This window comes from Scylla paramamosain, chromosome 15 (genome assembly GCF_035594125.1).
Source record: "Scylla paramamosain isolate STU-SP2022 chromosome 15, ASM3559412v1, whole genome shotgun sequence".
Taxonomy (NCBI): Eukaryota; Metazoa; Arthropoda; class Malacostraca; order Decapoda; family Portunidae; genus Scylla; species Scylla paramamosain.
In genome coordinates, this window is record NC_087165.1 from 12,972,633 (window position 1) to 12,988,806 (window position 16,174).

General features: G+C 41.2%; 1 protein-coding gene across 1 annotated transcript; it reads right to left on the minus strand.

The window, feature by feature from the left end:
* Window positions 1-375: 375 nt before the first annotated feature.
* LOC135107463 (mucin-2-like) lies at window positions 376-14,381 on the minus strand. The gene is made up of 12 exons (XM_064017347.1): window positions 14,193-14,381; window positions 13,746-13,949; window positions 13,366-13,492; window positions 12,043-12,177; window positions 11,845-11,928; window positions 11,125-11,287; window positions 10,332-10,472; window positions 6,365-9,560; window positions 4,296-4,396; window positions 2,827-2,959; window positions 1,842-1,937; window positions 376-816 (listed from the first exon to the last, which is right to left on the minus strand). Exons 1-12 carry the CDS (start codon window positions 14,349-14,351, stop codon window positions 562-564), a joined length of 4,794 nt encoding a protein of 1,597 aa, XP_063873417.1. The 5' UTR covers window positions 14,352-14,381; the 3' UTR covers window positions 376-561.
* Window positions 14,382-16,174: the final 1,793 nt, after the last annotated feature.

Sequence of the window (16,174 nt, forward strand, 5' to 3'; positions counted from 1 at the left end):
GCAAAGATAGTCTAGAAATAAAACTATATAGGGTATAGGAACTATGTACATAGTGAAATAAGTATTATAGATATGTAATTACAAGAAATGTGTGCATGGAAATACATAAATGGTAGCTGTAAATGTTAAGAAATTACATCATGCATAATCTGCAAACATGCAGAAGGAAGAAGAAACATGGTGCTGATAAGCAACAGACCCTACTACTACTATCAAGTGAGTGCATATTCATAGGACAATCCACATACCTTCAATGGCTATCAAATCCCCCCTCGGATCAGATTCTAACCATATCACTTGTACCATTAAGGTTATCCCACCACTTAAGTCTTGTACAGCATTAGGCATTAACTTTCACATTATGACTGTGCACTGCCATTTCCATCTTTGCTCATATACCTTCCTTCATGGCACATTCAACCCACCACAAGGTGCAGGTTTCTGGATGGCAGAAGTGCCACCACATTCAGGTATAAATTGGTTTATCCCATCACTAATGTCTTATGGGACATGGCCACTGATCTTCACACATTTTGTAATGGTACACTTTCTTCTCACAATTTATGTCAGTATCTTGTAGTGCAACACAAAGCCTTTGCTCCACGGCACTCTAGCCCTGTACACCACAAGCAGCAGGTTGCCAGAGGTCGTGAGGGGTGCCACTGCATTCATCCGACCACAATATATGACGCTGGAGTCGGCAGGGTACATCCTGTGCCCCTCCCCATTGATCACCAGGTAGTCACTCTTGCAGTTCTTAGTCCAGGCAAGAGTAGTCATCACTCTTTCAACCCTAAGACGACTACCTTGTGGAGCCTGAATAAAATCAGGAACCATTTACAAAATCTGTATTTACAAATTATTATGTGGCACAGAAAATTTTTACATTAGTTGATCTGATGGAAATATACTTTACCCTGTCACAAACAGCTTTGTATTCTCTTCCCCACATTTCTCTTATGTTATATTCTCTTAGTTCCTTATATTATTTCCATTTCAATATTCATATGCAAATGAATGAGGCAACCCAAAGACAATTCACAATACAAGTGAAATGTGATTTATAAATCACTTACATTCTTACTATAAAATTTACCACCATACTTATTAAGATCAAATAGATATTTTTAAATTCTTTCAATTCAATTCATTGTTCAATATTTATTAATTTATCCAGTAAATTGAAAAAAATATAGATTGAAAGTCCATAAATTACATCAGATAGACAACCATGGCTAGAGTGAAATGGAAAGATATGGCATGATGGAGGAAGCACCAGGCATCAAGATATACAACATGTACGTCTTGATATACATGTCATACATGTGGCAGTGGCAACATAATGAAGTCTGGATACGGAAAAGTTTTAAGATGGTGTATATATATGTTAATTCAAAATTATGAAGTCATTACTGCCATAAATAACAATAAAACAAGCAAAAAATAATATAAAAAATATAGATGTATTTATGTAATTCATTATAGATAACTACTATATTGACTACAATACTTCTAGGAAATTAGTAGTTTTCAAGTGGTGCTAATGCTTCATTCTTTGCATGTTCACAAAAATCAAGTTGCGCAGATATAAAGGAACAATTGTGCTGCTCCAGACAAGGCAATCTATTCCACAACACCAACTGTGCCTGCACAGGGAAAGTCTTGAGAGAAGAAAGGATTACCAATGGGACAGAAACTGGAGAAATACCTACCTATAAATTAATAAATCTTCATGATGGTTTAGCCTGGATTATTAGAAATAGTGGTTTTACTCTTTTAAGAGAAAACCTACCATCTATTATTGACATTTCCCCAAGCCAAACAAGTGCATAGACTCTCACCTCAATCCACCACTCACACAGGACCAGCTGCTTCACTCTCCCTGTCTTCCAGATGGAAACATTGCCCAGAGTGTCATTCTCAGTCAGCAGCACACGCTGGAATGACAATTAGACATGCAGATATATCAACACTAACGCTGTCAATACAATATACATTATTATGGAGATGTCAAGGACAGAGATCTTTCCTACTTCAGGGCACTTAAATGTTCCAAGAGAAGAATTTATTTTTACTTTATTTCTAAAATCAAGTGGGGAGTTTGACAAGAGAGAGAAAGTAACAGAATATCAAGAAAAGTTGGGAGAAAAGTCATGATGACGAAGGAAGAATGCCAGCAGTTTCAGAGTGCTGCGGTGGACTATGTAGAGGGGATTTCCAGTGTGAGATGAATGGTTGAGGGGGTGATGGTTACAGGCCAGTCAAGGCCATCCAACATCCACTTGAGCCTTAGATATTACACCTCATGACTACCTTTCTATTACATTTCTCAGTGTTTCAAAATATGAAGTGTTACACAAGTGGCACTCAACAGGATCCTTATGAAGAATATAGCTTGAAGACAAAAAATAGTGGAATTACTGGGGACTTACAGATAATCTCCCAAAGAAGCTTGGTTGTATATAAAGAAGCAAATATACACTTGTAAAAAAAAAATGGAACCCCTATCACCTGATCCACAGACAGCAACAAAAGCAGTGTAAAATATAGCCAATCAAAAACCACAAAATTTGTCATTCAAGAAATATTCTTGTGATAAAAACAGCTTTGTGTTCTGTGATGAATCTTGAATATGTATGAAATTGACAGACTAGAATCTGCAAGTATTGTTCTCCAAACAATAGTGGGAAATGAAACATTTTAAACCTATTGAGGAAGAATAGTTACCATTAAGTGAATAAGAAAAAAATAATCATTACTGTCACAGAAGAAAACAAAAAGGAAAGAAGCAGAGGTAGGTGTCTTAAGAAAGGACTGCTCAAATACCTTGTGACATGGTGACCTCTTAGGCGTTACAGTGATGTTAAAGCCAATGTCTGTCCTGTCAGCATCTGTGGTGAAAGATGCCTCAAAGTTGAATGTTGGAGCTAGATATGGCCTGCTCCGGGTACCACAAAAACTGTAAGTACATCATTAATTAATGATGAGATAGGAGATAGATATGTGATAATAGGTAAAATGTTGATAATCAATAAAAAATAACAAATTTTAATCTATGATTGTAAATAATGCAAACAAGTAAAACAATGATTGAGTAGATGTCTATTTCTACTGCAAGAGATGTTCCAATAAATTAAGAACAAGGAAACAAAACTGCAACTAAGAATATAGATCAAGTAAAGAGAATGGATGGATGTGATACTTTAGTCACAGGAACAGGAATGGATGGAAGCAGGAACATTTTCAAAAGAAAAGTAATAGTGCCAGTAGACAAACCAAAGAAAACATGGAAAGTTCCTGACAAAGAACCTTTAAAGCAAATATGACTTAACAACAGGCATATTATACACATGTGGCTAAGTAAGTTTCCATCAAAAGACAAGATTTGACTAATGGATTTTTAACATAAAACCCCTTTTAAAATATTAACAACAATAATGATGAAACCAGTGAAATATTTATCATATCATCTTTTTGAAACCCTTCAGACAAGCCTACATGTATCAGCCTCACCAATCTGCATGGTCTCTAACAGCCTCCCTACAGATGTCTAGACAACTGAGGTTCTTCTTGACCACTTTCATTCAAGCTTTCCCAGATCTTTAAAATCTCTACCAGCTCAGATCCCTACCCCTTTTTTACCCAGTCAATCTCTACCAACCTTTCAACATGCTTATATCACCTCATTCTATCTATTCTCTTCAGTAAGGTAATACAGTCTCTCAGTTCATCATCTGTGATTCCAGATTCATTCAGTGATGCACAAATCATCCACTTAATAACCCTTATCTCCATTTTCTTTAGGTTATGTACTCCTCTTCCTCACTGTCCAGATTTTGGTAACAAAGCATTGCAGTCCTCACATATACTTATTCTGTTTCATTAATTTAGATTTTGCCTCAGCTTCACTTTCTGCATTCAGCACCACCTACAATAGTAGGTCCAATACAATTGCAGTCCTCACATATACTTATTCTGTTTCATTAATTTAGATTTTGCCTCAACTTCACTTTCTGCATTCAGCACCACCTACAATAGTCATCTCCTAAAACTGCAAGACTTTCAAAAAACTGTTTTGAACAATAAAGGGTTCCTCAAGATGGGTTTACATATACAGAGAATTTATCACCCAACTCCATCATGTTCTTACTAGTGAGACAGCATTCACATCCATCTCTAAGTAGCTACTTCTCTATCTGCTACATGTGTCATTATTTACAAATGAATGCACTATTTTTTAATATTCATCATTTTAACATATAATATCAGACTGAGCCATGTTGGGTAGCACTCACACCACCTGTCTGCTGAAGGGAAGTGAGAGAGTCACCAGATCACCACAACCCAGAGACAGCTGAAACACATTAAACTGGAAGATTGCCCAGAATGGTCTCCTCTGAAAGTTAAATTAAAACTTATTATTTTAATATGCCTAGAAGGATTTTCCCTGAAAATAAAATATAAAAGTAATAATAATACTTTTCTTCTAATATACTATACCTGTTTATGACCATGGTATGGCATAAAGCATTTCTCATTTCTTGTAAAAAAACATCTGTACACATGTATTTACACACTACATAGTGTAGTGGTCAGCATGCTCAGCTCACAACCAAGAAGGCCTAAGTTCGAGTCCCAGGTGTGGTGAGACAGATGGATGAGCCTCTTAATGTGTAGCCCCTGTGTAGCCCCTGTCCACCTAGCAGCAAGTCAGTATGGGATGTAAGCTGTGGGGTTGTGACCTCACTGCTGCTATGAATTCTATTGGGGAATGGTTGGCTGGGTGACCAGCAGACAACCATAGGTGAATTGTGTGCACACACACATATACACACATACACACCATCCTCCACTAGAAATGTAGAACTCAATGCTGTGATCAAAATCCTGAATGGATACTAAAAGGAAGAGAAAGGAGTAAAAAGAAGAGAGAAGGAGTAAAAAGGGAAAAAGTACTCCTCAGAATGGAGAAAGATAAATAGAGAGTTACTGCAAAGATTAGTTTTGCCACCAGTGCCTTTCTTAATTTATATCAATGATGCTAAAGACATGAAAATAGCCATGCAAGTCTATTTGCAGATGATGCAACATTGTTAAGAACACAGTCACAATGAATGTGAAATTCTACAAAGTAAATCAAATAAGATCTCTGTGAGTACAGCAAGAGATGGGAAAGGGAATTTAATGTGCACAAGTGTCATATATTATAAAATGAGTATGAGATCTATATGGACATACAAGAAGGGAAATGAAGAAATAACAAAGGTACATGAAGAGAAGATCTGACAGCAGTAACCCTTCAGAAAAATTATGAAAACAAATCAAACATAAAAACTCATTCAAATGACTGTCAACATGTGCCATGTGTATGAAGTAAGAATATACAACCAACCACATCAGATTGTACTTCCGCAGCACCTCCCAGTGTATAATCCATAAGGAATACACAGTTAAAGCACTCTTCATGTTTATGTGGAAACTTTGCATCATTGGTTCCTGTCCTTGCCTCAAAAGCACACCAACTCACTTGACTATTACCATGGTCCTGATGTATAAGGTTCTGTGCTTCTGTTCTCCTGGTCAGAGTTCAATCCCCACCTAGCTACAGCTTCATGGTTAAAGATTTCAGATCAACTTGACAGTTAATGTCACATAATACTGAAGTTTTATAACAATTTTTTCTTCTTCTTTAAAAAAAAATTTAAATATTTCCAATCTCAAAATATATACCTGATAACATAGATTACCCTCTTCACATCAATGTCTCTGTGTTTCAAGGCACAAAAAATTACAATCAATCTACTCATCAGTGGTTTCTCTTCAACATCATGCTTGATGCTTTCACATAATTCTGATTTCCAATCACCCTCAGATAATTATATGCACAATTATACTAAGACCAGTACTATTGTATACATCAGAGATATGGAACATGACTAAGAAACTAGAATCAATAATTGGGGTTGCAGAAATGAAGGCATTAAGAATTATAATGGAAAGTCACAAGAAGACAAACTAAAGAATAAGAGAGTAAAAAGTCACCTGGAGGTAGAACAGATTATACAAGTCACAGGAAGGAACAATCCAAGATTATCTGGTCATGTAAAAAGAATTGAAGAAAATAGATACCCCTGGAAAGTACCTGGAATAGCAACCTGCAGGAAGAAAACTACCAGGAAGACCCAGAAAAAGATGGGTAGTCTGTACAAAGCTACTTGGAAGGAAGAACAACAGCTGAAGATATAGGCTAACAAAGACTACTATATGAGATAGAAGACAAGAAGACTGACCGAGAGGCCGAGAGCTGACAGACAATATCATTAACCTGGTGTCCGACAGAAGAAAAGACATATCTGTAACTCACCGATCCTCCCCTGATGATGCAGGTGAAGTTGTTGGGGTAGTTTTGACATGGGAATTTAGGAGAGGTCCAGTGATACCTGCGTCGCTTGTCCTCCAGTCCACAGTTTGGGTTAGGGCTTGAGGTGCCAGTGTCAGTGGTGGTGAGGATCTTAGAGGTGGTTACTGTCAAGGCTGTTGTGGTGGTAGGGGTGGTGGTGAATGTAGTGGCTGAAGTAGTAGTTATTGCAGTGTTGGGGCTGGTAGTGGTGGAAATGGGGGTGGTCATGGCAGTGGATGTAATTTTTCTTGGTGTTGTAGAAGTGGTGAGAGTTGTAATGGAGGTTTTAGTACTAGTAGCAGAAGAGGAAGGGGTGATAGTGATGGTGGTAGACATGGTGGTATTGTTCGTGGTTACTGTGGTAGTTGTGGTGGTGAGGGAAGAGGTGATGGAGGTGGTAGGTGTAGTGATGGCAGTAGTTGAGGCAGCAATGGTAGTAGTATTGCTAGTTGAGGTTTTAGTGGGGGTAAGGGTAGTGGTTGTATTGGCAGTAGTGAATGCAGTAGTAGTGGGGATAGTTGTTGTAGTAGTATTACTGGGGGTGGTGGTTGTAGTTGTTGTACTTGCAGTAGGATTGGTTGTAGTGACAGGAGTGGTAGCTGTAGTGGTTGTAGTAGTAGAAGTAGCTGCAGTAGTCATAATGGGAGTCATGGTTGTAGCAGTAGTGGTTGTATCAGTAGGAGCAGTGGTTGCAACAGTGGCAGTTGTAGTAGTGGGAGTAGTTGTAGTAGTGGTTGTGATGGTAGTAGTGGATGCAGTGGTAGGAAAGGTAGTGGTTGTAATGGTAGCAGGAATAGTAGTTGTAGTAGAAGCAGGAGTAGTAGTTGTAGTAGCAGGAGTATTAGTTGTAGTAGTAGCTGCATTGGTAGTTGGGGTAGCAGTTGTAGTGGTAGCAGTAGTAGATGCAGTGGTAGCAGAAGTAGTAGTAGTGATAGCAGGAGCAGTGGTTGCAGTGGTAGCAGTAGTGGTTGTAGTGATGGAAGGAGTGGTAGTTGTAGTGGCAGTAGTAGTCACATTAGTAGTTGAACTTGTAGCAGGAATAGTGGTTGTAGTAAGTGCAGTGGTTGTAGTAAAAGTGGTAGTTCTAGAAGCAGTAGTAGTATTTATTGTGGTGGGAGTAGTGGTTGCAGTAGTAGGAATAGTAGTTGAATTAGTGGGGGTGGTGATTGTAGTGGTAGTAGGGGTGGTAGTTGTGGTGGTAGTAGGGGTAGTGGTTGTTGTGGTAGTAGGTCTAGTGGTTGTAGTGGCAGTAGGAGTAGCTGTAGTGGTAGAAGAGGTAGTAGTTGTAGTGATAGTAGGGGTAGCAGGGGTAGTGGTTGCAGTTGTTGTAGTGGTAGTAGTAGTGGTAGGGGTAGTGGTTGTAGTCGTAGTAGGGATAGTAGTTGTAGAGGTAGTAGTAGTGGCTGTAGTGGTAGGAGTAGCAGCTGTAGTGGTAGTAGTGGCTGTTGTGGTAGAAGGGGTACTGGCTGTAGTGGTAGGAGTAGTGGCTGTAGTGGTAGAAGGGGTAGTGGCTGTAGTGGTAGGAGTAGTGGCTGTAGTGGTAGAAGAAGCAGTGGTTGTAGTGGTAGAAGGGGTAGTGGCTGTTGTGGAAGTAGTGGTAGTAGTAGTGGCTGTAGTGGTAGAAGGGGTAGCGGTAGGAGTAGTGGCTGTAGTGGTAGGAGTAGTAGTGGCTGTAGTGGTAGAAGTAGTGGCTGTAGTGGTAAAAGGGGTAGTGGCTGTAGTGGTAGAAGGGGTAGTGGCTGTAGTGGTAGAAGGGGTAGTGGCTGTAGTGGTAGAAGGGGTAGTGGCTGTAGTGGTAGAAGGGGTAGTGGCTGTAGTGGTAGGAGGGGTAGTGGCTGTAGTGGTAGGAGTAGTGGCTGTAGTGGTAGGAGTAGTGGCTGTAGTGGTAGGAGTAGTGGCTGTTGTGGTAGAAGGAGTAGTGGTTGTAGTGGTAGAAGGGGTAGTGGCTGTAGTGGTAGGAGTAGTGGCTGTAGTGGCAAAAGGGGTAGTGGCTGTAGTGGTAGGAGTAGTGGCTGTAGTGGTAGGAGTAGTGGCTGTAGTGGTAGGAGTAGTGGCTGTAGTGGTAGAAGTAGTGGCTGTAGTGGTAGGAGTAGTGGCTGTAGTGGTAGGAGTAGTGGCTGTAGTGGTAGGAGTAGTGGCTGTTGTGGTAGAAGGAGTAGTGGTTGTAGTGGTAGAAGGGGTAGTGGCTGTAGTGGTAGGAGTAGTGGCTGTTGTGGTAGAAGGAGTAGTGGTTGTAGTGGTAGAAGGGGTAGTGGCTGTAGTGGCAGGAGTAGTGGCTGTAGTGGCAAAAGGGGTAGTGGCTGTAGTGGTAGGAGTAGTGGCTGTAGTGGTAAGAGTAGTGGCTGTTGTGGTAGGAGTAGTGGTTGTAGTAGTAGAAGGGGTAGTGGCTGTAGTGGTAGAAGTAGTGGCTGTAGTGGTAGGAGTAGTGGCTGTAGTGGTAGAAGGGATAGTGGCTGTAGTGGTAGAAAGGGTAGTGGCTGTAGTGGTAGTAGTAGTGGCTGTAGTGGTAGAAGGGATAGTGGCTGTAGTGGTAGAAAGGGTAGTGGCTGTAGTGGTAGTAGTAGTGGCTGTAGTGGTAGAAGGGGTAGTGGCTGTAGTGGTAGGAGTAGTGGCTGTAGTGGTAGAAGGAGCAGTGGTTGTAGTGGTAGAAGGGGTAGTGGCTGTTGTGGTAGTAGTGGTTGTAGTGGTAGAAGGGGTAGTGGCTGTAGTGGTAGGAGTAGTGGCTGTAGTGGTAGTAGTAGTGGCTGTAGTGGTAGAAGGGGTAGTGGCTGTAGTGGTAGAAGGAGTAGTGGCTGTAGTGGTAGAAGGGCTAGTGGCTGTAGTGGTAGAAGTAGTGGCTGTAGTGGTAGGAGTAGTGGCTGTAGTGGTAGAAGGGGTAGTGGTTGTAGTGGTAGCAGTAGTAGTGGCTGCAGTGGTTGTAGAAGCAGTGGTTGTAGTGGTAGGAGTAGTGGTTGCAGTGGTTGTAGGAATAGTGGTTGTAGTGGTAGTAGGTGTAGTGGTTGTGAGAGTAGTAAAGGTGGCTGTGGTTGTATTGGTGGAGTGGGTGTTGGTAGTGGAGGTAGTTGTAGATGATGGGGTGGGGTTTGGAGTTGCCGTGGTGGTGTTTGCTGCTGGGGTAGTCAGCGAATTGGGAGATGTGGGCACAGGTGTGGTTTCGTTACTGTATGGGGGAACACGAAAGCACGCGATGAGAAATGGGCAACGCAAATACAATTAAGAATGATTTTTTTCTTTTTTTATGTATCACATTCTTATTCCATGCATGTCCACCACTATCCTGTGAGTCAGCCTTATTAAAAAATAACAAGGAAAATGCTCAGTTTTGAATGCCACGACTCCCCATTAATGGCGTATTTCTTTTTAAGAGAAGTTTGTAGGATAGTGGAGGCGATTACGCTGAACTTGGGTGAATAAAGCATCTATCATGGGGAAATAAAAATATCTATCAGAGGGAAAAAAGAAAATAAATCTGACATAGCAATTATCACCAAACATCACAATCATAAAATGAAGCTACTCCCACTTAACACTTCACCCAGACAAACAACCAGCGGCTACCTAGGTAGTTGTAACTACACTCAAGTCTTTTCTTCAATTGGTAGTACTTTTTTTCATGTTAATAACTAAGGATACATCACCGAATACCAGCATAATAATGATAATGATAATGATGGTATCACTAATTGCCCCTAGTAGTTTATTTATTTACTCATTTTGGGTGTGACTGTCCATAAAATTCCTCTAGACTATTTCCTGCTTTAATCTTCACACCTCATCACTTCTCCATTACACCCATTGCTACCATCACCACGACTATTTCACCACTCTGGTCACCATTCCCATCCCCACATTATAAATAACCAGCGAATCCTGTTGTGTGCCTTCTATGTAGTTATCTAGCATGACTGCTCCCTGATTGTGTCTGCGTTACCTGAGGCAGCCAGAGATGGGATTGAAGGTGACGGAGGCCGCCCATCCAGGGAAATAGTCTGTCTGGGTCTTGAAATACAACACTAGGTCGCCTGACGAAGAGGTAAAGATCTGGCCGGACGAGATCTCCTTGTCACAATACCTGTGTGAGGAGCGTTGAGGCCAGTATATGCTTATATTTTGATATGCGTTTATCAGCAGCACCATGAATATTAAAACAGCGAGATTAGAGTACTAGAGCTTTTATTTGACGTTCACAAAGCTAAAATCTGCAAGCAGTGATCACGGGTTTCATGATTCTCTAAAACGGGTTCGACATATGAAGCAACGAAACGGAACGAAACGAAATGGGTGGTGAGGGATAAGGACGTGAGATATAGGCATCGTCGGGCAGGGATTGCAGAAAATTATTTGAGAGGAAGGTGTCTGGATAAGAACAAAGGAAATGTGAATGTTTTTTATGTGACGAGAAGCTACATAACTGGTGGACGAGTGTATGACACGATTCCGTGCCTTAACCCAAACTTTTCATAGAAACAATTACAATGAGAGAGAGAGAGAGAGAGAGAGAGAGAGAGAGAGAGAGTTGGCTAAAAAGGCTAAACACGTAGTTATAAAGAATAAGGGTTACGGATCGCTGCTTGACGTCATAAAACAGGAAACTTATGTATACTTTTATATCCGCTAGTACTAGCAATGGGAGTAGTAGTAGTAGTAGTAATATATTAAGAACAATATCAAACAGTGAATATAAACAATTTGCAATGTACTTTACACATATAGATAGTACTTACACTTCGCCGCTGTAAAGACTATGGCTTCTAATCTCTAAAAAATCCAGGTAACACAGCGGCCGGTCGTCCCTGTAGGTGTTCCTACCGTACAGGTGGAAGGCGTGGAAAGTGATGACGGGGGTGTAGCAAGGGGGCGCCTTGATCCACTTCACGCACCAGATGTCTGCGCGGTAGATTTAAAATAGGAGCTACTTAGCCTTTCCACTTATGAAAGGTTAACGAGTTAAGTATGTAATTCAATGCATATAAGAAGGAAAGGAGGAGGAAAAGGAGTTAGAAAAGGAAGAGGAAAGAGAGCACCGTCATTAGTAAACACTGAGTTAACCATGCCAATTTCGTGTTTTAAATCTTAGACTTGCTTGTCTATCATCGGATTGCATCCACGCTAAATCAATAGCCATCGAAAAGAAGAGTTTTATTTTACGAACTTTTCCTGAAAACTTCACATCAGCGTCGGTTTGCGTCCAGAGAAGCTGAGTTTAGTCGAGTGAATAAACTGATGAACGCTCTGACTATTATTATCATTATTATTATTATTATTATTATTATCATAATTATCATTATTATTATCATCATCATTATTATTATTTAATGTTCTTTCGACTTGAACTATGTAAAGTATCAAGATTCCTTAAAGAACTTCATTCAATACTTGATTTTTAGGAAGTGGCAATGTCTCCCTACACACACACACACACACACACACACACACACAGTTACCTCGATCATAGTTCCCTGGATGTCCTGGAGAAGATATGTTCGTCTGCGTCTGCACCACCTCTGTGCAGGCGGGCACAAGACTGTCTGCAGGAGGGAGGGAGGAAGAGAACATAGGCATTTGTGATGAAATACTGACGGCTATATAGATTAAAAGTCATCAGTGAGTCTGCTTTATCATCTAATAAAAGATACACTAACCATAATACTGCCCGGTGACATTTTCACATCTAACACCGGATGTTCCAGCGGGACAAGCACACGAACAATCCCGTTTGGTGTATCCTCCTTCACTGCATCTTTCCTCAGCCAGGCCACAGGCTTGTATCCATTTAGCTGGTGGGTGTGGGATAAGGAAGGGGTCAGTGAGGGAGGAAGGCGATTCATTATTTACAGCTGCTTCGTTGTTTCATGGAGGGGTTGAGGAGAATCAGCGACTGATACAGAAAAAAAGGTAGTAGTTTTACAATACACAAGCTCTCTCTCTCTCTCTCTCTCTCTCTCTCTCTCTCTCTCTCTCTGTTAAACCACTGATTCTCCTCCTTAACCATCCTATGAATCAGTGAAACAGATATAAATAAAAGTAATTAGCAAATTGTTTCTCCTCCAGTAGTTTGACATTCTCGTATACCATCATCACCAATCCTATTGCTATAGTTGCTGCTGTTACTACTACTACTACTACTACTACTACTACTACTACTACTGCTACTACTACTACTACTACTAGAGTTAATCAATATCGTGTTGTGCGAGTGGCGGGAGAACAATGCCTACGAAATTATTAAGCTCTGCCATTATTGTATGTAGTAAATTTGCCTTGCTGCGCATGCGAAGCATGTAGCCATGAATTCTGGTGCACTAAGTGTGAACGTACCGCTGTGCACCAAGTTAGGGGAATATCCAACAACACTAATGGGAACACAATCCTACAGTAAAATCATGGCCTAAGAAAGCATGAGAGTGACACAAGTGAGTGTCAAGTGTCTTCCTGTGACATCTAGCAACCTAAGTTCTGCGTGTGTTGCGCGCACTCGTGCACTAAGTTTTGCGCATGCGCAATGTCTACATCCGTTATCCCGTCCACTGAGCGAGGAAGACCTGCAGCTGTGCTATTCAGGAGCAGCATAAGAAAATTTACTGGATTTTCCTTCAGCATTGTTTGCTCATTTACATACATGCTTTTCTTTCACTCATATTTACTCCGAAGCGCCAAACCTGCAATTAAATAATATGTTATATATTCCCATAACTAGTTGACAAGGTGCTATATAACAACTCTAACCAGGAAAATTGCCATCAACTGGCATGACACCAAAATTACTCATACTAACGGGCTACATTGGTTTCACGAACCAAATAATACAAAAGCTACTAATATAACCAGTTATCTGTTCACCTAATATGTGACTCCTATTTGTTCATGCGCTTACCGACATGGGGAGCGTTTTAGTTCGGGAGCTTGCGAAAATATTGTGGAATTGGCCATTTGTGGTACAGAGGCAGTCATAGCTCAGAACTCACCTGTGCAGCGGTACATGAGGTTGGCGAGCAGCTTATCTCGGTGCGAGAGGCCACGACTCTGACCAATTAGGCCTTGTAGCAGAGGGTTCAGAGTGGCCAGTGTGGTCTTGCCGTTGATCGAGAGAAACTGTAACGCCAGAAGGACACGGTAAAATAACATGCACCTTCACAAACTATTTTCACTACAAAACTCCATTAGACCTTCACAATTATAAAATCTGATGATAAGACCTTCAAGATCCTTTACTGCTCCAAACTTAACTGTTCTACCTTATAAACAAAACAAAGCTTCCTTTGTTTTAAAAGAATATCTGTAAAAATAAACAAATAAATAAATAATGAATAGATAAATAGATAAAACTAAGCCCACCTTCATTTACCTGTGCATCGGCGTGCATGAGGGAAGTAAAGTCGTATGGCAAGCCAAAGTCAGCCACCAGCTGTGAGGGCAATTTACCAAGCCGGTAGCGAAGGAAGGGCACCACATTCTCTTCGTTGACATGCACATACAAGTCGCGGTCCGGCCGATTGTGTTCATCATACCAACCAAGAGCACGGGCCAGGAGCCGAACAATGCGTCCAAACTGTTGAGCAAAGCGAAACAATGCGGGAACATGGAAATCGATGGGAGGAAAGGTGAAGAAGGAAGAGGCATTGACAAATGGAAAAAAAATAAAAATAAAAAAGTGGTTCTGGAAATCGAGACGCCCTTGTCCTAGATCTGTGCATCCCTGCAGAAACAGCAAATTATCTAGGCGGCCATTTCTCATTTTGATGTTTCTAGCGTAATGATGAATATAAGCTTCATTATGTCCCTCGTTCCTCACCTTGCGACAGCCTTGTCCAATAACAACGTCTTGGCCAGTCTTGGACACGCGGCCAACGGCGGAGCGACACACGGAACCGCGGACGAGTCTCAGGTGAGGACCCGTTGGTTCACGAACCTCCACGAACTTGATGCAGGTGTGAAGCATCCAGTAGGCCATTGCCCTCTGTACCGCCCGTCTGTACTCTGGGGCTGCCTCCCAGGTGAAGGCGACTGATTATTGTTCAGATAGCAAACATGCGTCACAAAACTCGTGATCTTCTGAATCTTACATGTGTTTGTTAACTTTCGTATCACTTTGTCAATTGAAATTTTTGCGCTCTCAACTTTTATTTTATTTTATTTATTTATTTATTTATTTATTTATTTATTCATTTATTTATATTGTAAATGGTCATCTTTCAAATGACATTACTTGAATATTCTTTGTCTCTAGGTACTACCAAGTCCTTGGCTACCGTTTGATTTTTTGGTACGTAAGTACATTCTGAAATTCACCGACCTAAATTCATGCGTGATAATAGGCTTAGGTTAATAGCTGCATTTCTTTGCTTTCACATGAAGCTGAGCTATTGCTATACACGTCCTATCAATCTGATAGTTTGCTGTAACCAGAGGTCTGCGAGGGTACATAACTTCATCCCCCTCACCTGCTCCAAACCGACAGTAGTGCATCTCAGTGGATCTCAGGTCACAACCGTAAAATTTTTCGACAAAATCCTCACTGGTTGATCTCTCAGCGGAGATGCTGTTGTCATGATGTAATGCCCTCGTATTACAAAGATGTCACTCTACGTGTTCGTTATACAGAGACAAGAAACTCATAGCTGGATAATTCAGCATCAGAGTTTCACCATGTACATATGATGATGCCTTATTAAAGCTAATTCTGGTAATTGTAGTGATCTCTATTGGCAAGCTTACGAATATGAATTAGTTACGCGAATGCATTGCCCTCAGGTGACGGATTTCTGAATCATAAACAACAGGAAATAAACGAAACAGCTCGTACAGATTTCTTAGTAATTATCAACAAGGCATTCGGTGCAAACTGAGATCTCATGAAGACTAGGAGAGGACAAATTAATGGTCATCTCTTCATCACCCTGCCCATATACCCAAAATGTGTTTGCACCGTTCCCTCATTGTAAGACTCGTTACTGAGGGCTAACTCGCGCAGACCTCTGATGACTAGATATAATCTGCATGTACCTATGTGAAAGTTTTATTAAACATAATTACACTCACGCACTCAGATTGACCACCACATAGGGGACGAGAGGCAGTCCGTCGCTCCCGTCTGGCCAGTAGAGGGAAGAGAATGCCGTGGCTTTCCTTCCTTCTGCTTCGGGTTGAAAATCTCCTTTTCCGTTTAGGGAGTTCAGCGTTAATTCTTCACTGGGTCCCCCCAGTGGCTGGTTCAGCTGTGCTGCTGTGATGGTAGTGTTTGAGGAGGTATCGTCTGGTGTTCTCGGCTCCTGAAAATGCACGTGTCGAGGACATGAATTTCTTGTTACCAGCCCTCTTCGGTATTGCATGTTACGATACGATATTTTCATTGACTTTAAATAAGAGGCACTTTTTACGGTCCTATAAAATATCGAAGTAAATTACATAAATGTAACTTCAAGCTCGATGAAAGTACAAATTCTTCTTCACATTTTATCGAATTTTCCTCATTTGTCATCGTCATTGCAATATGACAAACCACTGAATCACCAATAAACGTATTTGTAGTGATGACAGAGGGTGCCGCCAAGAACAGCACCACATTCACAGGTCCTCACCATGAGCCAGGGCACCAAGCTTAATACTGTCACCAGAAACAGCATCAACAGTAGCCCCACGCGGAACGAAGTGCATGAAACTCTCATGTTCCGCTGCTTGTGCCTGATAACGCCAAACTGACTGACCGGCCCGCTCAGGCGCGCACACTATTGGCCTTGCGGGAGAGGTGGTGGGTGTACCGGTTTGTATGAGTAA